The 26,956-nt window shown below is 35.4% G+C and overlaps 1 protein-coding gene across 1 annotated transcript in view; it reads left to right on the top strand.

Annotated features, from left to right (window-relative positions):
* Nucleotides 1–3,404: 3,404 nt before the first annotated feature.
* LOC125665479 (uncharacterized) overlaps nucleotides 3,405–26,956 on the top strand; it is a 25,276-nt gene continuing 1,724 nt past the window's right edge. The window contains exons 1-17 of the mRNA XM_056152247.1: nucleotides 3,405–3,764; nucleotides 4,213–4,459; nucleotides 8,012–8,075; nucleotides 8,517–8,603; nucleotides 8,886–9,002; nucleotides 11,660–11,749; nucleotides 12,602–12,751; nucleotides 13,231–13,329; nucleotides 15,295–15,408; nucleotides 16,750–16,836; nucleotides 17,191–17,289; nucleotides 19,195–19,281; nucleotides 21,405–21,744; nucleotides 23,983–24,171; nucleotides 24,449–24,711; nucleotides 25,219–25,736; nucleotides 25,953–25,985. Coding sequence (XP_056008222.1) covers nucleotides 4,456–4,459; nucleotides 8,012–8,075; nucleotides 8,517–8,603; nucleotides 8,886–9,002; nucleotides 11,660–11,749; nucleotides 12,602–12,751; nucleotides 13,231–13,329; nucleotides 15,295–15,408; nucleotides 16,750–16,836; nucleotides 17,191–17,289; nucleotides 19,195–19,281; nucleotides 21,405–21,744; nucleotides 23,983–24,171; nucleotides 24,449–24,711; nucleotides 25,219–25,736; nucleotides 25,953–25,985 — 2,341 coding nt within the window. The 5' untranslated portion in view covers nucleotides 3,405–3,764; nucleotides 4,213–4,455. The remainder of the gene's footprint in view (nucleotides 3,765–4,212; nucleotides 4,460–8,011; nucleotides 8,076–8,516; nucleotides 8,604–8,885; nucleotides 9,003–11,659; nucleotides 11,750–12,601; nucleotides 12,752–13,230; nucleotides 13,330–15,294; nucleotides 15,409–16,749; nucleotides 16,837–17,190; nucleotides 17,290–19,194; nucleotides 19,282–21,404; nucleotides 21,745–23,982; nucleotides 24,172–24,448; nucleotides 24,712–25,218; nucleotides 25,737–25,952; nucleotides 25,986–26,956) is intronic.

Consider the following 26,956-nt stretch of genomic DNA (forward strand, 5'->3'; position numbering starts at 1 on the left):
ATAGATGTCAAGGTCATGAACAGTGATTTGCGGATCTACCAAGAGTACCAGTTGTCATACCAGTCTTAAATTTGACACAGCTCCGGGGAACATCCTCTCATTGTGTGGTTATGTACCCGTTCAAGAAATACATAATGTACAATTATATTCAATTTTGTGTTTCCATTTCAATAGTAAATTCCCTATTTGTACACGTATTTTTTTCATCGCATATAAAATAATCTTCACATTAACTAAACTATGCAACCAAAATCAAGAAAAATAACTAAGAGCACTGTTAGAGATGCCATGATATCAATCAAAATAAAAGAGAGCAGTTTTTATTTGTGTAACCAGATATGATTAGGGAGACCTGCATAATGTAGACATAACAGCAAGTAGCAGCAATGAAGATTTTGCGGACGAAAAACACAATAATGGATAGTTTCGGATATCGACTTCTCGCTGTTTGCACGTGTAGAAGATAACATATCAAGAAAAATTGTGTAGATAAAATATCTGATGCTTTATAACGTATACATTCCCAGGGTTCTCCATCATTTCAAATTTTACTGTGTTATATACAGTGCGCGAAACGTTTCATGTGAAGTAGAAAAGACCACGCGCAAAGCCAATACATTCTTCTACATTTTCGTAAGAGTCACAATGAAGCGTAGTATGAAAAGTGTAGATAACGAACATTGATCAATCTCATAACTCCAGTAAAGGTGAAGATCTCATAACTCCGGTAAAGGTGAAGATCTCATAACTCCAGTAAAGGTGAAGATAACAAACAGTGCTCAATCTCATAGCTACGCAAACGTCGTTTCAAAATAGAATATCCTGATGTTCAAACCGTGATCTTTGGGACCAGAGGAGACTCGTATGGAGATTTGATATCCCATATAAAAAACGAATGTACTCAGCTGAGCAATGTGGCCTATGGGTCTCTTGCCTATGGGACGTATTATCAACTGACAAGTTTGAGTGCATCGATGATAAAATTGGGAGTTTAATTAAAATTGATGAGTCAGTATTCTGAATTTTTCATGCAAGAGGTTAATTGCCAATTAAAACGATTGATAATGGGCTACAAGGTAATCGCTACATCTGACACTTTAACAAAGAACTTGGATATAAAAATAAACCAGAAACATAAACATTGTAAATAAAATGTTATTGTAGTCTTTTGAGTATTTATGTTTTGTTTTTATATCAAGTTAGATGATTGCACTTACCCCTCCTAGGCATTTGACCCCCACCTCTGGTACATGTATATCTGACCCCACCTCTGGTACATGTATATCTGATCAACCTCTGGTACATGTATATCTGACCCCATCTCTGGTATATGTATATCTGATCGACCTCTGGTACATGTATATCTGACCCCACCTCTTGTACATGTATATCCAGGCTCTGTGTTTGTTTTGTCCTACTCTTAAGTTTGTATTCCTTATTGGAGTTATTAGATTGATCACTGTTATCTGCACATTTACTTCTAACTAAATTTACTTTGTAAACCAGACTTTAAAAGACAAGTTGTACCTGTAAGATAGACATATTGATCAATAAAAATATTGCGACGCGATGGCAGGTTTGATTTACAGATATATTTCCTCTAAGCAATACAAAATAAAGAGTTAGGCACACATGGTTACCTGGACACAGGTGGGATTAGGTGCCTAGGAGGAGTAAGCATCCGTAGTCAAAATCAGTGTGCCAAGAACGACCTAACAATTGGTATGAAACACGTCAGACAGCATGACTTTAAACGAGACCGTTGAAACCCCTGCACCATCAACTTGTTTGCCAGTAGCCTGTCTCTATTTAAAAACTGACCATTAGCAGAGCAAGCTCTTGCATATCGAATAGCTTGATACATAATACATAACGTGTAAAATACTCTCAGTGAAAATTGTCGCCTCTCGCTTATTTTTGTTGAATTGTCCCCACATCGTTGGTGAATGAATTTTGCCTAATAGATGCATTTAAAACTTGTTTCATAAATGAATAAAATTTATGCAAAAGATAGATTTAGGACGTGCTGAATGTGCATTTATTACTTGTATAACATATACATTTAAAACTTGCCTAATAAATGCATTAAAAAATTGCCTAATACATGCATGCAAAATTTGCCAGATATATGCGTTTAAAACCTGACTCATAAATAAATGCATTTAAAACATACTAAATCGATGCATTTAATTTTTCGTCTTATATAAAACAAAAGTACTTTGGAAGAATCGAGAATCGCACGAAGTGTTTTAAGGCCTTTTGACACAAGCAACACTAGGCGAGAATATCCTTGCGTACAATAACACGAGTCTAACCCTGCAGCTTTTATATGCAATGCTTTCAATGTGAAGATTAATGATGCTGCAGTTTTACACGTATAAGCATTAGGGTGATACGCCTCATTGTAGTCCGGGTGTTCATTCATTGAATGATTTTTTATTCTATCTGGACTGCGCTGCTAAGCATGAAGTCAAGAATAAAATTTGTGCTTCAGGTATCCGTGTTTTCGTAACTAATTCATCTCATAACTCCTATAAGCAACACCAGAGGCGGATTCAGGAATTGCAGTTACGGGGGGGGGGGCGCCACTTTATGAGGCAGGGGCTCTGGGGGCCGCCTTTAGGCCCCCAGTGGGTCCAGGGCGAAGCCCTAGTTGGGGCCAAGGAGGCGAAGCCTCCGGAACCTCCTGGACATTACAGGGCTGGAAATATGTCTCCTATTTAGTCATTTGTACTATTTTCTATCATTTTTTATAAGGTGAAATTAATAAAATGACGCAAATATTGGGGGGTTTTGGAAAAAATTAAGTTATCCCATCAAAGTAATTCAAGAAATCAAAAGATTTTTTTGGATTTATTTCTCCGGGAATGGAAGAAATTATTGCTTCTTGTATCGTTTAATACATTTTACTAAAACAAAATACCACGATTTACCTTAAATTTGAAAATTTTAGAGGGGGGGGGGGGGCGCGGTTGCGCCCCCCTTAAATCCGCCACTGAATACAGAATATATATATTAGGTATTGTAATCGTGAAAACAAAATGTGTTTGGATGCAAGGTGAAGGTGATATATACAACTATGAGATTGATCATTGTTCTTTACTTTCACCTTTCATTACTAAAACATATTGAAGTATTGTACCCTATGTGTAATAAAAAGATATGTAGCATTGTTATTACTAGAGTTTAATTAATTAACAAAATTAAAACAACAAATAACTGTCATGATTTAAGATATAAATATCATAATCAATAAGATGAATAAATGATCATTAATATGAAATATCAACATACTTACAGCTCAATTTTAAAGCTTAGCAATCTAACTTTGGCGTCATTCTGCAATGCACGCATTTGATAAGTGCATGTATGTTGGGCGGTGTATTACGACATCCACAAAGATCGTTACAAAAATGGTATAAACAAGACTGAAGTACGATGGATTGATTGATCATTTAGCTGTTTTCCGCCACACTCAACAATTTTTGAGTTATTTGGTGGCGCGCAGTTTTTAATGGTGGAAGAGAGAACCCAGACACAATGTACCTGGGAAGAGACCACCGACCTTCCGAAAATAAACTGGGAAACTTTCTCACTCACCGGCGTTAGCGGGATTCGAAACCAAGCCGACCAGATGTGAGAGGCCGTGTGATTTTGAGCGTACAGATGTCTGTTTTAAAAGAGTGAAACTGTGACTGGACATTGAAATGTACTAAACAACAGTCTTATAACAATGCATATTTCAATTTAGAAGACTACACTTGGTAAGCAACTTATCATATCTATCTCTCCGGAACGTGTCTCATTTCTGTCTTTGGCCCTCCGAATTGAGTTGTATGTGGTGTACTTTACAGCAATGGGAATGGAAATGAAAACCAAGATAAGATATTTCTCTCGCATAATGGACATCATAATGGACACAATTCTGTTTATCATGTTTTGTGATTAGATGATTATAAGCGTATTTTCGTTTAACAATTAAATGGTCCGATCTTTTATGGTTCAGAAGGAAAATCTCGTCGATGTGAGGATTTCCACCTTGTTCAGTTTGACGAATGAACAGCTAGAATCGCGTCTTTAAGGAATACCCTGACCTTGATTGAGTGTAGCATTGAATCATATCTATTTAAATGGTACAAAACCCAAAGACCTTCTCGGTAATCTAAATCTAATGGTCGATATATAGACAACATTTTCTGCTTATCATTGCAGCATTTAAACTTCCTGATTAAATGAAAATGAGATGACTAAGCTGCCTTACCTTGACTTCTGACAATATTGCATGGACGTTACGTTGAAAACACAAACCAAGTTTTCTGCAAATTCAAAATTTGATCGGAGAAAATTTTCCGGGACTATCTATGAGACGTTTATAGTCCGCCTGTTTTATTTCATTTCAACATTCGGTGCACCTGATGAGCGGAGTGACCTGGAGCTACATTCAAATTCCACGCGATGGGTAAGTATAGTGCTACTGATATCAGAGCTATTGAAAGTTTGTAAAGGAAGTCTTTGTCTATATTTCAACGTGAACGTGTGTGTCAATTACATGTTCATGCACACTGAAATGTAAGTTTAAAAAAAGGGAAAGTCTATGAAAACACGTGTACACTTAAATGAAATTTTGAAAACGGGAAAGCCTGGGGGAAATGATCAACTTGAACGCCAATGTTGCCTAGTATACTGGTGTTATATCATTTTATTGCAGGTTGTAAAATAATCGATTTATCAAAAATAAACTACCACAGCTATATATTGTTTTTGAAACAAAAATGGGTATGGTAAGGCATGTATCGTTGCTTACTTGGATTTGGCACTGTTTTCAGCAATACATAGTTATCAATTATTATCAAACGTGGCCGAATATATTATCGTCACTGTTCCGACTTAAACATTTTTGTAATCGTTTTGTAAACTAGAGTTTTAAAGAATCGATTTCGGGTACTATCAATGGGATGTAACGCTAAGTAAAAACCGAAACATGAAACATATTCCATGCATACTTTACAAGATTTCTCTCCAGCTCCCAGTGATCTCCTGCATTTTTCAGGTTGACTAGAACAAATATAGATTTTTGTTTTATCAGTGTTTAGTGAATATTCCCGTCAAACATTTGTTAAGTTGCGATATAAGGTACATTTACTGAAACCTTTAAAACGCCGAGCTGTCGTCACTGTGTAAAACTTATTTTATTGAATAGTGTATTAGACACGTTTTTCTCAATTTTTAAAAAAATATCTCGAAAGCATGCCGGGTCTTTTTCAAATAATTTTAACCTACACACTAATACTAGATTACTTAAAGCATGTCGACTAAATATGCCAATGTTCTGGAACTGATGTTGTTTGCCACTCGTCCGTCTGTAATTAATGATACTAGTCTTGCTTGTTGCTATGGCGTAAAACACAAACTTAATTATCTTCGAAATATCCAAGCGGGTCAGGCGTATTGTTACCAATTTTTAAGACATTGATTAAAAAGATAATCAATGGCGCCCTTTAAAGCATGTAATCGTACTAATTTCTACACTCAGGTTTTATCACATGAAGAGGCACGCAACGAATAGATGTTAAGTTAAGCGTTGTTATCAATTAACATCACAGTTTCAAATATACTAAGCCCATTAATACATCTAATCTTATTTTAATTCTTTTACTGGCATGCATGAAGATTTTGAAAGAATTAGTCTGTGCAGCTAATGTATCCTTTTGCATGGTATGATTCGGTCTCTTTTGGATATTCAGAAAATTTTAGACTTCTCAGAAGTTAAAACGGTAACTTCCGGCTTTAAAAAAACCCACAAAAACCCCCAAATCACCCCAATCATTTTGAGATGTTTTTGTCCACATAAATCTCACTTATAAATCAAGCATTCAAACATTATTGTCACTATTTATTGTTAGAGAAAAGTCGGATATCATTTTCTTTAAAATTCACTTTCCTACGGTGAATATGGCCAATTTTTTGCTTTCAAAAAGAAATGTGTCTGCTACTTTTCTCAGATATGGTTGTACATTTATTTGTTTTCCAAATTCCCTTTTGGTCGTTATGGCGACGCACCACTTAATGTTTTTATCCTCCCTTTTTCCTTTTTGACTGGAATGCTTTCAGATATGGATTTGAACCCTTCGTGACTACAATGCTATCAGATAGAGACGTGCACCCTTTTTGCGAGACCGCTTTCAGATAGGGACGTGAACCCTTTTTGACTGGAACGCTTTCAAATAGAGATGAAAAGCTTTCTGGGATTAAAGTCAACAATATGCCGCTATGATTTGATGACTGAAATATTTGGAGTTTCTATTACCTCCCATATTGTTTTCTGTATATTTGTCTTTATGTTAAATTTCAACTTCTATTGAAATGATATGCTATAATAAATCAGAACCAAATGTCAATGTAGAAGGGTAAGATACATATTGTAATGGCAGTTCTTCTAAATTATTGATTGATTGATTGATGTTTTTCCGCCAAACTCAATAATTTTTCAGCTATATGGTGACGCCCAGTTTTTTATTTGTGGAAGAGAGAACCCAGATACAATGCATCTGGGAAGAGACCACCGACCTTCCGAAAGTAAACTGGGAAACTTTTTCATTTATCGGCGCGAGCGGGATTCGAACCCGCGCCGACCAGATGTGAGAGGCCGTGTGATTTTGAGCGCGATGCTCTAACCACTCGGCCACGGATGCCCCCTCTCTTCTAAATTTTCTAAATTAAAGTAAAATGATGATCCGATGGTACAGATAGTCGAGTGACATTTTCAGATACAATATACACAATGAACTGACAGAGAAACCAAATTGTGATTGTTCATGCACACAAAGCTACCTTCAACTGTTGTAAATTCTGTGTATCATGTGACTTTGTGTTTATTTTATGTGTGCCATCATATTTTAATGTTCCAGAAACAAAAAAATTGTATTAGTTATTTCACTTGTATCTGAACTTCTAAACTTATTCAATCATTGTAAAACCTACCATGACAAAATGGAAACTATCATAAAATCCTGTATTTACATGGTATACAAAGACACAAGAGCAGAAACCGGTCGCAGTTGCTCAGTGGTAAAGCGTTCGCTTCGTGACCGGAAGGTCGTGAGTTCGAGCCCCTCTCATGCCATACAATGTACAGTTAGGTATTGTTTATTCCTTCTCCAAACGCTTAAGGAGTATTTAGAAGTAAGTAAAAATTACTTGTCTTTCGAATACGACCTTAAAAACAGAGGTCCCGTGTCGCGATAGACGTTGTCACCTTAAAGGACCATCACTGTTATGACCCTGACCTCCAAACATAAGTCTGAATTTGTGGTACTTTTACTTACAGCTGGTAGTGGCAAATCATCCACGGGACTTAAAACAACCAACCAATCAAACCACCAACCACAAGCGCATGCTATCCCAAAAAAATTTCAAGAACCAATACCTGCGTGTTTTTACATATTGTGTATCGGACGGCAACAAAAAGACAATAATGATTTAATTTGATGACCCCATTATCGTTAAAGTGTTGAGTTAAAATGGCCAAACTCTTGATAACGACACCCTCGAAATAATGCCAAAATGGTTGAGTCAAAGGTGACGATATAATGAGGCGATAGTGTGCTTCTAAAACAAATCAGGATTGTATTATATCTGAAAAGTTTAGGATTCTGTATCATTGTAGTCAATGTGCTAAAGCATATGATGAATTCTAATTAAATCATGTGTGTTTACATTGCAAAACGCTGCCACTGAATATCTATCAAACATACTGCTATCATATATAATAATAACACACAAATCTTGGACTCTCATAGTCCTGTTCAATTGTGATATCCAGTTGTCTTTAAGGTACCCAGGGGAACTACTTTCTATCGTTTCTTTCATTACTAATGAGATTTATTCTGTGAAACGATAAAATGTGTGTGGAAATGAAATGACTTATTTTCTTTTATTTTTGTTGAAAGATTATAAAAGTAATGAAATCTTGTATTACTTCATTCCCTTTTATGCTTTTACGTTTATTCAGAAAAAATAAAACAGACAGCTGACAAGTTAATCCAATTACTTCCTAGAGCAGATCAAAACAAAATGTGAGTATTTCTGTATTTTACATCTTACAGGCACAGGGATATATCTTGGTAATTTCAAAACATTTGTATCCTTATGTATACACTTGATAGGAATACGATTAAACAGTGATTTAGGTGCAATGCGTACACTATTTTATTCTCTAGTCAGCAATTTGGAAATATAATTTAATTGACATATATGTATTCTAATTTCGTATGTCTCACTACATGTGTGTCCAGGGGTCCGTGTTTGCCCAACTCTCTATTTTGTATTGCTTATAGGAGTTATGAGATTGATCACTGTGTTATCTTCACCTTTATAGGAGTTATGAGATTGATCACTGTTCGTTATCTTCACCTTTATAGGAGTTATGAGATTGATCACTGTTCGTTATCTTCACCTTTCATGTTAATGAATGAAAATTAAAGATAAGAGGTATGTATTTACACCGTCTGTTTCAGTAAAGTTCATGATATAATCACCGATGGAATCAAAGAAACCAGAACATACATAGGAAGTTTGAAAGATAAGGCTTCTCTGTTATCAATGTGAGTATGCAAAATGAGACAATTATATGTGTAAGAAATGGGTATTGTCAAATTTCATTATACTGTGCACTGAATACGATCTTTTCCAACATTATCGTTACTTTCATAAAGTTATAGCATCATATATCATACATGAAAATAGGTTTAAAGATATTGAAAATGAATTGCAGATTGGGATACATGTTACTGAAGATATTGCCCCATCTTATCTATACGTTAACACATTATGTAATACATATATCTAGTTTACGAAAAGAGGTTTTTATGCATATGTTTAAATAGGACAAACGATGAAGCGTGGACAAAAGGACATAACATTATTACCGACACCACGACGTGTCTGAATCTTCTACTGAAGATATACCGCGGTACAAAGGATTCACCTGTCATCAGATTCAGGTAAGAAATCTAATATACCGCGGTACAAAGGATTTACCTGTCATCAGATTCAGGTAAGAAATCTAATATACCGCGGTACAAAGGATTCACCTGTCATCAGATTCAGGTAAGAAATCTAATATACCGCGGTACAAAGGATTCACCTGTCATCAGATTCAGGTAAGAAATCTAATATACCGCGGTACAAAGGATTCACCTGTCATCAGATTCAGGTAGGAGATATAATATACAGCGATATAATGGATTCATCTGTCCTATAGTTGGATCATGAGTTCGAATGCCATAATTTTGGATAACAAAATGATATCTTTATTACATATACATGGAATGCCAATAAATTAATTGTTTTTAAAAATAGAATTAATGTACGGAATTGCCAGCCAATTTTTAAATGTCATAGATGAACTGCTGGGAGACATATGAAGATTCCTAAGACTTAAAGAAAGACTGTCATTATGTATTGTCCTGCCTCTGACAAAAATCTTGAAATTTCATTGGCTGAAATCAATATTACATACAACGATGTTATGTCTCTTACTAACCTAATATTGTCAATATGCCCCTTCCACGTGGTTTACTGACCACATATGTGTATTATGACGTCATGAGAATACATATAACCTGTCACTGGACTCAGCGATTATTATGATGTCATAAGTATAGGAAAACAAATGCATTCATTTTTAGCTCTTCTGAGCCGAAGGCTCAAAGAGCTAATGGTATGGCCATTCGTGCGGTGTGCGGTGTGCGTAAACTTTTTAGAAAAAGGGCTATAACTCAAGAACCCCTTGGCCAATTTTTTTCAAATTTGTTACAGGGTATCATTGGCCCAAGGGCTTTCATACATAATAAATAGAGGGATGTGACCCTTTAACAAGGGGAAATAATCAGGAAAATACAAACAAAAGTAGTGATTGCTAAAAAATCTTCTTCTCAAGAACCACTGGGCAGATTATCACCAAACTTACACATAAGGATGAGGATATGTTGTAGATTAAAAATTGTTCAAGGCATTACCCTGGGGCAAAGGGCGTGGTCTCAAGGTCACTTCAAAGTTGACCTAAATTTATATTTCCTTAAATCTTTGATATTTTAGTCATTATAAGGACTAGGATCATCAAATTTTGACAGTTGATGAATCTTAGGACCTTGTGTCAAGTTGTCTCAAAAGTAGGTCACGGTGACCTACTTTTTGAATTTTGCAGGTATTTATTTTAAAATTAATTTTGATGCATATCTTGGACACTTTGAAGCCTATGATCATCAAAATTTGTCAGTTGGTGGATCATGGGACCTTGAAATGCGTCAACTGAAAAATAGGTCACCTTCACCTACTTTCTGAATTTTATGGCTTATCATTTATAGATATATTTTAAGTTGTTATTTCAAATACCGAGAGGTTTAGAATCATCAAATCTTGTAAGTTGATGCATCTTGAGGCCTTGAAACATATTTATAAAAAAGTAGATCACAGTGACGTACTTTTTGAATTTTGCAGATATTCAAATTTCACATTTTCAATTTTAGATGCATATTTTGGGCACTGTAAAACCTAGGATCATCAAACTTTGTCAGTTGATGCATCTTCAGTCTTCGGTTTGTGTCGACCAAAAAGTAGGTCACCTTGACCTACTTTTGGAATTGAACGGCTATATTTATATAATTCAGATACTATTTGACCTACAGTCATCAAACTTTGTCAGTTGTTGGGTCTTGCATGTTTGAAGGGTGTTGACGAAAAAGTAGGTCACCTTGACCTACTTTTGGAATTTGACGGCTATATTTATATATTTCAGATACTATTTGACCTACAGTCATCAAACTTTTTCAGTTGATGGGTCTTGCATGTTCGGAGTTCGCTGACCAAAACGTAGGTCACCATGACCTACGATTGGAATTTGACAGCTATATTTCAATATTCAGATACTAATTGGCTTAAAATCATCAAACTTTGTCAGCTGATATTTCTTGGGTTCTCAAAATGTGTAAACCAAAAAGTAGGTCACATTGACCTACTTGTTTGAATTCTTAGGATTTAACTAAAGATTTAGAATACTAAGAGGCTAAGAATAGAAATGGTGGGGTTGTACAATTTATTAGAAGAGCGATTCTAGGCCCTTGGACCTCTTGTTTAATTTACAGTTTGTTGAAAAACTTGTTTTTATCCCGTTGTTGATGGTTTAAATGTTGCAGCCACTTTTTCATTGTTGTACGTTTGATAAAGTATCTCAAGAATACATACATTGCAGTCATTTATCATGACTGTTACATGTATACATGTACAGTAGAAAAGCAACAAGAATGAATAATGTCCAAATGACTTTAATTTATATATAGGTAGGTCTAAAATCAGCGACGGGATTAATTCGTTATATATACGCTTTGAGGGGTAATACGGAAATGTATGGGGTCCTCGCCTAATATGATTTTTTCAAGGACCCCATATATTTCTGTATTACCACTTTAAGTGTCTACATAACTAATAACATGTTTTACGTCTTTAACTGTAGGGAATGATAGCGGTGATGCATACACTGGATTTAAAAAGAATCATTTAATGTCATTACATATGTATATTTAAGATTATATAAAGCATGCGTTGAATGTGAAATACAAAATTGGAATGTGAGCGTACATGTAAATTATTTTCTACTCAGACATTGCAGGGATATTTTCCCATTGACCTTTGATATAGCCAACGATGTTTGCAAAATAGTGTGCGATTTATGCGGCCAGATTGCACAAAGGTGAGTTCCTTGTATGGATACGTAAAATACAGAAATTTCTCTTTATTTGCAAATACATTAAGCATAGAATATTTATTTCGTAAGGAATATTTTTCATTTCCAATCAGAAATTCATGATTGATCCTCCTTCCAATAATAAACACATGTAGCATATATTTATATATTTTTAAAATCTGAAATGTAATTATTCAAGTGATAAACCAACCACGTTCCCAACGAAAAGTACTTAATAATGCTGTATTGTCCACTATATTTTGTTTATTGTTTATATCGCAAATTCTTACTAGTTACAAAAGATGAAACACTCCTATCAATTACAAAAGCTACAACAAAATATAACATGTCTAACTATTACAAAATATAACATAGATAGTTGGGCAAATACGATCACCTGGATATACCAGAGGTGGGATCAGGTGCCTAGGAGGAGTAAGCATCCCCTGTCGACCGGTCACATCCGCCGTGAGCCCTATATTTAATATCTTTAACCATTACATAATTTAACATATTTAGCCATTACAAAATATAACGTCTCTAATCATTACAAAATATAACATCTCTAGTGATTACAAAAAATATAACATGCCTATTGATTGCAAAATATATACCATGCCTATTGATTATAAAATATATAACACCTCTATTAATCATAAAATATATAGCAATGCCAATTGATTGCAAAAAAATATAAGATTGATATTTATTAAAAAATATATGATATGCCTATTGAGTACTACATGGATACCATTTCAAAATAATCCAATCAAAAACCTCGTCGCAAACAAATTATTGGAATGGAAAAACATCATTTAAAACTATTGTCCTTGAAACACCATATGCTTTTATTTCCAGCTTTTCAATTCGCCACCATGAAAAAGTAAAAGACATTGGTCACATACCAGAGCTACTCGATAGTCTGATGTCTTTCTTCACACCTCAAACCTCAACCGACCTCTCTAACGATGCCACAATTGAGGGTGTTCAAACAACTGATATCCAAGCGTAAGAATCAATATTACACACAGCATCATAACTTATTATTGATGATTTGCTGGAATTTCTTTTTCATTTACGAAACTAATATTGATTGTGACATCACAAAGAGCGGTAAAACTACAATGTATATTTATATACTAAATAGAAGTATCACCTTGCATGGTTTGAGAAAAAATATGCGGGGACTTGATTTAACTGATTTCATTTCTCTTCTTGGAAGAGATTTTGAAGTCATTGGCATATCCTCACTACCACAACCATATGTACCCCTAGAGCATGAAATTGATATTGTGGTATACATGGTCAAGAAATGCATCCTACATTTACGATAGCTGAGATTGTGTGTTTTAGAACCTGTGATGATATTATAATTGATATTGTGGTAAACATGGTCATGGAATGCATCCTACATTTACGATAGCTGAGATTGTGTGTTTTAGAACTTGTGATGGTATTATAATTGAGTGTCTATTTTCTGTTTATAGATGCAGGAAAGACTTGCATGTATACTGTATAACGTTCTGTGAATGTGTCGCTAAACAAATCAATCCAGTGCTAAAAGCAATGAAAAGAAACAATGCTCGGTATGTATTTTGTTTCAATATTTCGGAACATAGAACACACTAAGGACTTTTTATTTGTTCGTAAGATTTGTACATCCCGTTCAAAACGTTTTCCAATGACACCTGCCTTAGATGAAGTGTAATAAACTAAGACCCATGCAAAGCTCTTACCTTCGAAGCAGATGAGTGGTTTTTTTTTTACCATGCCAATGCATCCGTAACATGAAGCGTCCATTTTAAGGCATCCGAATTACCATTAACTTTTACTTCCAATGGTGAACGATCCCGAGGGGATCCGAGTAGATCCACAGTACCCCTTGCTTTTCGTAAGAGGTGATTAAATAGGGCGGTCCTTGCCACAGCAGGAGTGGCAGGTTAAAGACCTCTCCTTCCCAAAGGCTGTGAGCCCCGAGAATAGGTCTAAATTTTGCGGCCCTTCACCGGCAACTCCATATGCGTGAAAAACTCATGAGAGGGCCGTTAAACAATATACAATCAAGCAAGCAACCAATAACAAACGCGTGTCGCTGGAGCAGCCACTACCTATTAAGGTTAGTTTGTTAAACACCCTGGCCTTCTGATCCTTCACACAATTACTCTTAAGTTAATGATAAAAAGGGATTCGTCATTGAAAACATCTATTGAATACAGTCTTCAGAGATAAGGTATTCCAGCAGTCTGTTGAAATTTAAGATATAGATTGTACTCCTTTATTGGTTGACCTGCTATGTGACAGAATTTATCCAAAACCCCGTACCTGAAAAAAGAAAGAAATAGCTTGCTGTGGCTTTCATCGGCGACGTTTGTCCATTACCTATTACCAGTTCTCAGTTTCATTCATATGTCGATTCGATACATCCCGGTATAAGACACATGCATATAGTCTTTCATATCGCCTTCATGATTGAATGATTCACTGAAGAAAGAAGTTAACTGCAAACTAAGACCTCAACTTTGTGACCAACGGGATGAATTACCTTCTATATCGTCAACTTTATATGTTCCGTTGTCACCTGCGTATGTCGGATATGCCTGTTATCTTAATTGATGTGCTAGATTATGTTCGGAATTTAATTAATTTTTTGATATAGGCAGCCTACCAATAGATAAAAGGATGTTACAATGGTTTCAAAAGTATCGTTTAAATTCAGCATTAAATTCAGCATATTCTATACTTGTCATAATGACATTATATGTTATACGAACAATCATTACGTCGAATGTTGTTTGACGTGTTTCATACCTGATCAAGATTGAGGCCTCCCGGCGGGTTTGACTGGTCATCGAGGATGTTTATTCCTCAGTGCTCCACCACTGGAGTTTCCAGGGATACATATCCGCTCTCAATCCTGTCTTCTTTATAGCATTTGTTGATAAATATCCTAACCTGCTTTTCATATCTAGCAAACCTTTTCGAAAGAATTCTGTTTAAAGGCTGCTTTGTTTGATATGCATAACTAGCACCTCTCAATCGTTTACCATATAAATTGTTCAATCATTTAAAGTACTTGCTTATTTTACATTTTGTACCGCATTTCTAATCGACTATTAAATTACGAACCCCCCCCCCCCTTTTGGTGAATAATGCGCCAATAGCCCCCTCCTAATTCATTTCACAATATTCTTAACGTGTGCAAAGTCATACCGTTGGTAAGCACGTTGCAAGCTAGAATTCAAATATATATTATCAACTGATACATGATCTTGCTTTTCCCATTTTGGAAATTAAAGATTGCAAAATCTCGTCTTCAAATCAGTAAAGTTTAAAGTATGCCTCAATCATGATCAAGTAAATGTGGTACTCCGTAGTAAAAACAACCTAGTAATATGGTATGGTACACATCAAACAACATTCGACCTGTTAAGTGATACAACATTCATACAAAGAAGATACCTTTTGCATAATGTGCCCATTTTCCGAAGTATTGTGTAGTGTCTTTAACATAGCTGCATTTGTAAGAAGCACGCACGATATATTCTTTACAGATCCTCTGACGACTTCAAACCATTTCTTGTCTGCATGGTTCAACAGCACTACTACATACAAAGAGCATGCGGTCTGGCGAGGGAAGTAATTAAATGCATGCCGGAGGGAGAAAGGTAAAATATCAGCAACAAGCATGCGAACAGATTTAATGAAACTGTCGTTTAGGCCTAGACTTTCTCTTCATTTATATCTAATATTGATAATCAGCAAGTATTGTACATTTTGAACGTTATACACACATTTACATGATACACATATATCACTAATATTCAACAACACCCGATACTTAAAATCGTCGTATCCACATAGTAGATACATGTACAAGGTCAAATGGAAAAAAAATTACATAAAAGCACCGATTTGACCAACGACATGAAGAATTAGATAAATCTTAGGGACGATCTGTCCTTTGCTTAGTGTAAGAAAAAAAGTTTTACCAGCCACAAATGAAGGGCCGGGCGAACACGGACCCAAGGACGCACCAAGGGTGGGATCAGATTCCCAGGAGAAGTGACCATTCCTTTTTGACCAGTCACATTTGCCGTGAACCCGATAAGATAAGTCGTATATACCACTAAACAAAATATATCTGAACGAAGTACTGTTTTGGAATACAAAAATTACGTGAAATAATCTGTAACAACATAATAATGATATGCATATACTCAAATCCGAAACGAATTTGAAAGAGTTGTGCTGGAATTGGTGTTTTAGTAGACAGGATTACGTAAAATTATGTAATACATTCAATAATGGTACAATTTAGAAACACAAAGTCGATAATGAAGATAATCAAGACCGAAGAGACGTAAAATCAGTTCTATGTTGGAACCTTGCTTTAGAAGACAAAATTAAGTGAAACAATCTGGAACAATACAATAATGAAAGGTAAAGATAACGAACAGTGATCAATCTCACAACTCCTATAAGCAATCAAAAATAGATACCAGTAGTTGGACAAACACGGACCCCTGGATTTACCAGAGGTGGGATCAGGTGCCTAGGATTCAAAATTCAAGTTAACATGAAGACCGAAACGAAAGAAGACGGGTTATACGTTAAATTACATAACGCTAGGTATTACATAATTTATATTATGGTGAGTCAACCAGTAAATACGAGTCAAACGACAAAGACGGTCACACGAACACATATAAATGACAAACAAATGTTGGGGTGGGGGTAATTGAGAAAAACCATGAAACAAACAGGAAAAAAAGGTATACAGACTGGTCAAGATGATGCAGTGGATGAATAATGATGCAAAACAGCAATGAAATTCAACAACACACGATACCGAGAAATATCGCATCCACAAAGCCAAATACATAAAGCACCGTAATGAAGAACGAAACGAACACTTATATATTATATATTTTGTGTTTTCCCTCATTGTGGATGTGTTTTATGTGTATATGTGTTCTAAATCAAACTTCTTCAGAATTTATTTTAAGGAACTCAGAAAAGGCGAAATACAGACTGATGTTTAGACGAACACGGGTACTCTTCAAGCAGTCAGTCAGCATTGTACGCAGCATGAGGTCAGTGTACGAGTACTTTGTCCAGAAATAGGAGATAATTTAGTGAATTTTCTGTCATCATTATGATAAGCATGTATTACTTTATCATGCCAATTGATGTCATAACGATTAGTGATTTTTTATTCAGACATTACTGGTGTTAATATTATGGACATTGTTTATGGAAAACATATTCCTCTTCTTTAGTACTCACAATTAACTTACTGATGAAATTTATTGCTGAATATTAGGCATTAGTTAATAACCATGTTATGTCAAATGGCACTTGCATGTAAATTTATAGGAAATATAGATATACTTGCATTATTATAAGTTGGAACGCGCGACTTAAATGTGAAATAAACTATATTGTAGCTCGTCTAATGAGGTACCGGTAGATTTCAAGCCGGACATAAGTTCAGTGTGCGATTTAATCAAAGAATGCAAACAATTGATGAGGGATTACATTAAAAGGTATGAAGTCCTTACCCTGCAAGGTTACTTAATTTCTGTGTCTCAGTTGTCTGTATTTGTTTTGTATTTTGTAAACTTTGTTTTACTTTAAATCTTTTTCTCTCTGTGTGTTCTAAGACGTATGTATCTTTCATCGTAAAAACTTTTCAATTTTTGTAGACTTGTATGATAATTTTGTAATAATACATGACAAGAATTATATTAAATATTGATTTATATCTTATAGTCTACTCCCCAGTCCTTTTCTGTATTGAATGAAAAAAAAATGAAGATAAAGAACAGTGATAAATCTCACAATTCCAACAAACAAAATAAAACCAAGAGAAGGACAAACACGAAGGGTACACCAGAGGCGGGATGATTTGCCAAGGAAGAGTAAGCATCCTCTGTTGACTGGTCACATCCACCATGAGCCCTATATTTCGATTAGGTAAAATGAATATTTCGTAGTCAAGAACAGTCTAACAATTGATCTGAATGAAATATCCTTCAACTAAAACAGAATGGATGTGATCTGGAGTCAGCACATGATAGTAGCCAGGTTCACAGAATAAAAGGAAATAATGAGAAATTGCATTTGTACGTTCAATTTTAAATCAATGGACTTGTCATGGAGACGATTATAAGATAGAAGAAATAAAGCTTTTCTATCTCTTTTAAAGGCAGCATTTCGCAAATTCTATGGTCGTTTTAACGATCTAGTTTGCCAATATAACCTATCATTGGGTCAAATGCTGTCTGACGTGTTTCATACCGATTGTTAGACCGTTCGTGGCACACTGATTTTGAATACGGATAACTCCGTTTACATGATCAAGATATAGGGTTCACGGCGGGTGTGAGCGGTCGGCAGGGGATGTTTACGCTTCCTAGGCACCTGATCCTACCTCTGATGTGTTTAGGGGTCCGTGTTTTTCCAACTATCTATTTTGTATTGCGTATAGGATTTATGAGATTGATTAATTTTAGTTATCTTTACTTTTCTTAAAAACTTACCCTCTCTCCTGGTTTAAGAATTACACTTTAAGGAAGGTTAAAAGGGTAGTAAAACAGTGAGTTTACATTTTCAAATCACATCTAATTGAAATATGTGTTTTAAATGAAAGAAGTTTAATAATGTACATGTACTTACTGGGATTGTTAAAATGTAAAATGTGTAGAACACACACTAAACATATAGTAACATGGATGGAACTTTGCTGTTAATAGTGCTGTTTTTGATATTTTATGTCTACCTTTCATCAACAAACCTTGAGATGGCAGTGCTGAATTTCTATATTACCTATACATATATAGATATTTCAGAATGAATCGAACAAGGAAACGGCATCGATCAATTTTATCATTTAAGAGAACCATTTTCTATGTCAAGAATTCTGCCAAAAAGTGTAACAGTTTGAAATTCGATCAACGGTGCGTTCTTGTTTTTTTTTTTTTTTATCGGTGACTATCTATCTAATTCACTCCTTAGAAATCAAATATGAAATGGGAGAAAAGAGAGCCTAAAGCAACTCCTGTTGGAGAGGGCCCATATCCTTAGAAATTTATCATAGTGGACAGTGTTTCTAGATATTTTTCTAACTTGCAATTCTAAAGACATGCAGGTGATAATGGAATATTGCTACATAGATATAGAAAGTTGATGAAAGTGATGAAAATCGCTGTGCACAAAAGAATTGCACATGTTATTTTTGACTTGATGCATCGGCGACGTACGGATTTGCCCAATATATTTAAGATAGGTAATGATACACCTTATCTAAATTTATCGATATTCCAATTCCCACATAGTTGATGAAAGTGCTTTGGGTGAGAACAATGAGACATCGAACACGACCATGTGCATAGTACTTATAGTTGATTTAAAAGTTTAGTTGATGTACATTCAACCAATCTATTTTGCAGTGATCAAAAAGACCTAAACTCGATTCTAAAGAGTATAGAATTAGCATGCCACCGCATATGTCAATGTGTCGACCCCAAGAGGAAATGGTAAGCTTCTTATGATAAAATAGATCAAGTAATTATGTGATACTTATTGAAATGTTTAGAGAATGTGGATACAAAATTTAAGCAAAACGATTTATAGTTGATTCTATAATGTTTTCTTCCTGCTTAAAGGCCATAAGCGCCGAACATAGGCCGATATTTTGCAGCCATTCACCGGCAGTGGTGACGTCTCCATATGAGTGAAATATTCTCGAGAGGGAAGTTAAAGAATATTCAATCAATCATACCGCGAATTCGATTAATAAGATAATGTTTGTAAATTGAACAAAGTTAAATTACATCGTACACCATACATGTAGGTAAGAATTAGCTTCATTCCTTATCTTTTAATGCAATAAGACTAAACAAGCTTTAATTTTGAAAAATGCGAACAATCGCCACTAAATAGAAATTATATATATGCAAAATCACTTATAAGCAACCATAAACGAAGCGTCAACCTTGACAGCAGCCAAGATAGTGCTTCATATGATATGGAAAGATTGTTCTTTAAGGTGAAATTTACAAGGAATCTTGATTAAAGAAATTTTGCTTAAGCAAACACATGTGCGCCTGATGTTTACTTCGCAGGATCTTTAAGATCGACTTGAAAGTTTGGGGGATATGCATACTCTTGAAATTTTCCAATACATAAAGCCTACCAGAAAATGTAATAATTTGTGGATTTTAATAAAAATTTCAAACTGCATAAAAACCTACCACAGAATGTATCATTGGCACAAATTAAATCAGACACAGTATAATATACTACGAAGCACTCGACTGATCGTGATCCACGGATATCAATTTGAAGTCATTTTGAAAATTTGACGCATTCTATGTTTTAAGAGGCGGATCAAGGAATTTTCTCCCAAATATATTTCAAAACATAACAGATCCATTTTTGCATATGTGATAATATCGTTGTTTTATGTTATTGTTTAAATTTACATATATGTATGTAAAACTTATACGGTACCAATTTTGATGCACCAGATGCGCATTTCGACAAATAATGTCTCTTCAGTGATGCTCAACCGAGATGTTTGAAATCCGAAATAACTGTGAAGTTTTAGAGCTAAATATAGCCAAAAACAGCGTGCCAAAAAGTGGAGCCAAATTAGTCCAAGGATAAGAGCTATGCATGAGGGAGATAATCGTTCAGAAATTATATTGCACCACAGTTTTTTCGGGGTTAAAAGTAGATAGATCTATGTTTTGTTTGGCATCAAGAATGAAATGTGCATCTTTAATTATTTTATTTGATAATGCACTTAAAAATCACCAGTGTTGCATTGTAAATCAGAAAGAAAAAAGTAATGTTTTCTTAGCTTGTCAATGGGGCGTTTCCCCTTTCAATCTACATGTAGGTTATGCATGTACAATATGAACTATTTTTTTCCAGTGAGTTCAACCAATCACTTTGCGTGTTACAAGTATACTCAAATTATTGCAGGGTATTTATAATCTCATTTGGGGACACACAACTCCTAAATGATAATAGTGAAAAAGTATGGTAATCCATGCATGCATACTTTAAGCAAAGTCAATATGTTTTTATAATTGCTGTCATAGGGCTGTCTGTTGCTACGTTTTATCATGATGTAGGTCGTTGTTTCATTATTCAGGGGGTAATACATGTAGTATGATTTATCAAAGGTTTTTCAACCAATCGGGTTCAACTAAATTTTATGAAAGTACTGTAGATTCTTTAAGGCGAGTACTTAATATGGCGAAAAGACTAGTATACGTCAAATCACGCGAACATAAATTCGTGTGTCTTCTGTTAACCAAGAGTACTTGCATGTGTTTTAAGAACAGAACTAAAAACCAAAAATTTTAATTTGTTAGTGATACCTCTCGCGAAATTACACGAAAATAAATTCATCACGCATATTTAAGGATCAACAGTATTGGATTTTTATCACCTTTCTAAATCCATTTTGCAACTCACTCAGCCTCCATTTGAAAACTGTTTCCTTGGGGGTGGCAATTTTCATTATTGCCTTCAACATTGTGCGATAATTAGACAATATATCATTCTGTAGTACCTTTCAAAGAAAACTTCAACTGAGACATACATGTAGATTTAATAGTTGTACATTCTATTTGAAATAAAATTTTAGCCTTCCTCCGGGACAAGAAAAAGTGGAAGAGGACGTGACTCTGCTGACTGGGTCAGACTTTGAGGAAGTAACTGATTCAGATTTTGAAGAAGTATCCGATTCAGATTTTGATATGGATTTCGACTTGAGTATGACAAAGGTTTCACCCGAAGAATGCAGCGAAGACATCAAAGATAGTGATTTTGAACCTACCGAGGTGATCCGAACCTACAAAATGGACGGATTCCGATCAGCAAGCACTGTGTGTGTTGACAACATCGATAAATTTTCTTGGTCTTCTGTGGGTGGGAAAGTGCGGAAGGACGGGAAGTGGAAATCAGCACAAAATGTCAAAGTGGAGGTAATTGTGTCATAATTACTTCGTCTTGTCTTCTATTTTTGTTTGATATTTAATAAAGTGAAGTTAGTAAACGGGAATTTATTTTTTGTAAATGTATTTACTTATCTGCTGTTCAGTTTTGTTTGAAAGTTTTGTTGTTTAAAAAAAAATTCAGCTAATAATGAGGCAGGATATTGTGTGTGCAAAGAACGACATTTCCAAAGGTTCCTAAATTCAAAAGCCAAAGATTAATTACTCCTTTAACAATCAGCTTGGTGTCTTACCGTAAATACAGAATGTATGAATATATAATGAATAAACATTAAAATTGTATAACATCATATCGTATATCTTATGCTCAGTCATCCCCCGCCAACAAAAATTGTTAGACACCACTCTGATTCGACTGCGTAGACCGGCAATTGTAGCATTTCACATCATCAAAACATTGCGGCTATAAACGTGCAAGAGCCCAAATCAGAGAAATATTTCCACGATAGATGCCCTACCATTTTCAATGGACTGGGGAAAACTGAATGGGAATACAATATATCCCTGAAAGAAAACTATGTACAATATCCATTTTCAACACTCTGCAAGGTACAATTTGCATAGAGAATTAAGGTCAAGGATGAGTTAGAATGCAAAAATTGAGTGTTATCTCAAAGCTTGATGAACCAACCGAATGATGCACTTGAATGGTTGTGGCTCCAAATTGTCACGTAAGAATAAGTGTAGACCTGTAGAAACCCAATGCATCTGTTAATAGAGAAAATCACCCCTTCCCTTTGTTGAAGAATCTTTATCCAAACCATCAGGGGCAAAATTATTTTAATAACGTGATGTAAACTTGTGGTTTCGGCAAATAAACCTGGCCACTAAATCACGGCTGCTCAGAACTTTGATAACTCCACACGGGAGATTTTATTTCAATACACTTCCATTTGGAATAAATTCAGCTAGTGAGTTCTTTTTTAAAATTGGAATTGCAGGTGTGCTATTTCACCTGGGTAACATTCGTATATATGCAGCAAGTCAAAATGTTTTAAGCGTACTCAGAGACTATGGTCTCACCCTTATTAACAAGAAATACGAGTTTTCAAGGTCATTAATAACATTTATGGGCCATATTATAGACGAAAGAGGCATTAGTATCGAATCACAAAAAGTCAAAGCAGAGAGGTGCTTAAACAGAAAAACGCATGGGCTTGCGGTTCATCACAGGAAAGGTTGAATGGGGCGCTGAATGTCTCCATGTCTCCATGTCTGACGCATTATGACACAAAAGCAGAGATACATGTAATGGTTCCTGTGGATGCATCATCTCATGGTCTGTGTGCCATCCTAAGGCAAATACATAAACAAACATAAAAACATGTAGTCTATGCATCTAGGTCAATGTCAGAAACTGAGCAAAGATATGCCCAAATAGAAAAGGAAGTATTGGCTATTATATGGAGATGCGATCGCTTTGGTAATTATTCAACTGGCCGGGAATTCCGGGTTAAAACATCACAAAGCATTAACGCCGCTTCTAAGGGCAAAGGATGAAATGTGAAGATAATGAACAGTGATCAATCTCACAACTCCTATAAGCAATACAAAGTAGATAGTTGGGCAAACACGGACCCCTAGACACACCAGAGGTGGGATCAGATGCCTAGGAGGAATAAGCATTCCCTGTCGACCGGTCACACCCGCATCTTCTTTACCCTTAAGAATTTAGAGATTAAGGAAGGGACTTATGCGTTATAGCTTTTCCATTCGTCACATTCCTGCCAAAGAACTTATTACGCCTTAAGATGCACGCTTGTAGATCCATCTGCACAAGACAATAGTAATGTAGATATGATACGAAGCAATTTATTAGCCTAGCCTAACAAATTAGATCAAATTAAATGAACATTCAGGGCTCACCGTAAGTACATTGTATGAATTGTCAACAGGGAGTTCTAACTCGTCCTAGACACTTGACCCAACCTCTGGTATATCCAGGGGTCTGTGTTTGCCCATCTCTGAATTATGTACACCTTTTGGAATTTATGCAATTGAATACTGTTCGTTATATTAACCTCTTCATTAGTCATTCATTTCATGTTTATTGTGAACATTTCTGTGCTATTATAGGATATGCGATGCCATGAGATTAGCATAGTCTGGCCTTAGCTGTATGAAATGATGGTATTACATATAGTATACATAAATAGTTCACAATTTAAGAGCAGTTGCAATTCAATAAATTCTTTTTTATGTTACAAGGAAAACAAGGTCACGATGGATATTGAGCCAGGGGACTTCTTTGTTGTGCACTATAATTTTCCATCCGGAGAACACAAATTTTCAAAGGACGATCTATCCAAGGGTTCCTCTATGTCAATACCTGAGGCTAAATGTTCCTTCAGACTTCCTCCAATCTCAACGACAAAGGGTCTAACCGCCAAATACAAGGTTTCTTATTTCATGAATTTGCATAAAGTATATACATGTATATGGAGTAGATCTAACTGTATTTACATTGATTTTATGCTGCATTTAGAACACAACCATGTGTTTAAAATTGAAACAAACCTTTTTTCTTCAAAATGCATCGAACTTCCTGCTTCATTACACTGACATTCCATATGAAAATATTTGCTTTATTCTTTCTCCATCCATATCAGTTTTGATTTCTACACATATGATAACTTGCATTTTGAAATGATTAACAAGCTCATGTAACTGTTAGGTGCACATGACAGACAAAGATCGTATAAAAGGGTATCAAGATGAAAACCCAGAAGAATTCAACAAGTACACAATATCTGAAGGCATACAAGTTACAACGACAGCCCCAGTTGAAAATAGCTTGATTGAATTTCCTGAAAAACGAGAAGGAGATAATACATACGTCATCATCTCCTCAGAATCAGGAAAGTCTAATTGGTCTACTCAACTAATGGAACCAACGGCCAAGGAAAATGTTGCTTTTACAATGAAAGGAAATTCAATGTGAGTTTCAATACCATGTCTTAAATTTTGTGCATTCTATTTTCACGTATTAATATTAATTGGTTTTTTTTTTTAAAGTTATGCTTTGCTGATTTTTAATCCATTTTATGCTTCTCACTTACATGAGAATAAATGTTATGGATTTGATTAAAACCTACTGGTACCTTTGTTAAATTAATCTTATATAACTTATCATTGGGTCAAATGCTGTTTGATATGTTTCATACCGATTGTTAGGTCGTTCTTGGCACACTGACTTTGACTACGAATAACTCCGTTTACCTTATCAAGATATAGGGTGTGACCGGTCGACAGGGAATGTTTTGCTCCTCCTGGGCATCTGATCCCACCTCTGGTATATCCCTGGGGTCCGTGTTTGCCCACCTCCCTATTTTGTATTGCTTACAATAGTTATGATTGATGAGATTGATCGTTGTTCGTTGTCTTCGCCTTTCATAGGAATGCAACTACTTACACCTAAATGATTACTGATTTTATTTCATCTAGAACACATTTGGTAAAAATTGATGGACGTCCTCCTCCAGCAGACCAGTCCAATTCAAGTTTTCTCGGTACAATTCTCGATGGTTTTCTTACACTACTAGGATTGCAGTCAAAATGTAAACTACTGACCCTCTTCAAGATTCCCGAGGATGACCCAGATGTCATTGAACTACGAGTGGAATGCATAGAGTCGCAACAGTTCCATCTTAACAAGAAGTCAAATTCCTTGGTGAAAAGAGGATGGCAGCAGATACAACAATGTGACGAGTCCGCAGATTTTATGATAAAATCGGGTGGAAAGGTGAACTTGGAATTCCGTGAAAACGTGAAACCATCGAAAATGATGTCTTCACTTACTCCAATAATTACTTTTCAAAAACGCAGTACATGCTTTTTCAAAACAGAACTTGAGCTAGAAGATAGCAGCAAAAAGCCAGTAGGCTATTTGATGTGTTACGTAAATAAGACGAATGTAGACTGGAAAAGATTGAATTGGAAGCATCTGCTAAAAATGAATAAAGGTACTTTTTTAACGAACTTCTCCGTGAAATTCAATTTGTTTATGTATATAATGTGTATGGTTAATGTATCATTTAAGGAATTTGATCAAATATGAGAGAAAAGGAATATGTTTACGCAGAAAATGATATACAGTATATGTGTACTTCTTATTTTACAAAGCTATACAGCTGTGTTCTATATATTTTGATCATGTATGATCCTTTTTTTATTTTCAGATGCTGATAAATCAAAACAGGATATCACTAATGGTATTTTCATTTTTTTAAAATTTGTTTATTCACATATCATGTTTACATCAACACAGAAAACCAAAACATTAGCTGCAGATGTAAGGGATTGCAGAGAGAAATAGAGAGAGAGAGAGAGAGAGAGAGAGAGAGAGAGAGAGAGAGAGAGAGAGAACTGGTTTCATCTGTTACATTGAGTATGAAGACTTACAACTGTTAAAAGTAGTTAGAGGGCTAGCTTGATCCCACATGGTAAAAATTATAACAGAAAAATCAAGATACAGAGTTGAAGTCATTTTGTTTCAACATCATTGTTTGGTGTGATACCGAAACGAAAATACTCACTTAAGTCTGACTACGATTCCCTAGGGTTTCATATTTTGAAGCAAATGTCTTCAAGTATATCGAACTTCCTTCACTCTCCTTAAGGACTTCTATATATTGAGCCATTGAAGGAGGTGATCATTTTCCCATCCACGCTTTTTTGACAACATACTGTACATGGGGTTATTATTGCCCCTGTTATTTTCGCTTTTCTACACTTGTTGACGGTTTCTCTCCGTTTTAAATTCGCCGGACACAGTTGCGCTAAAAGAGATAAAATAAAAAGCTATTTCCCCAGTCTTAAAATTTGCCCACTGACAACAAGGGGCAAAGGGGGCACAAATAAAATGGGGGCGCATATTTTCCTACATATTACACCATCGGGAACTAAAAGGCGGGCAATCAACTTCCTGTCCTCATCAGTAACGCCGGACATTACCGGGGAATTTCTTCACCACTAGGATTACTTTTGGTGTGTTCAGGCTAGATCCTGGGGTTCGGCACATTGTAGCTATTCGTCGATTGTCCAAATATCACGTCACGTCCCCTTCTTTTTTGATGTAGATTTCACTACCTACGGGGAGGTTTTTCCGAATTTCCTTTTCAGTATAATTATTTTTCACTTTTGAAAAAGGTCTCTCAATCACGCGTTTTATTCATTACTTTTT

Source organism: Ostrea edulis, chromosome 10 (assembly GCF_947568905.1).
Source record: "Ostrea edulis chromosome 10, xbOstEdul1.1, whole genome shotgun sequence".
NCBI lineage: Eukaryota > Metazoa > Mollusca > Bivalvia > Ostreida > Ostreidae > Ostrea > Ostrea edulis.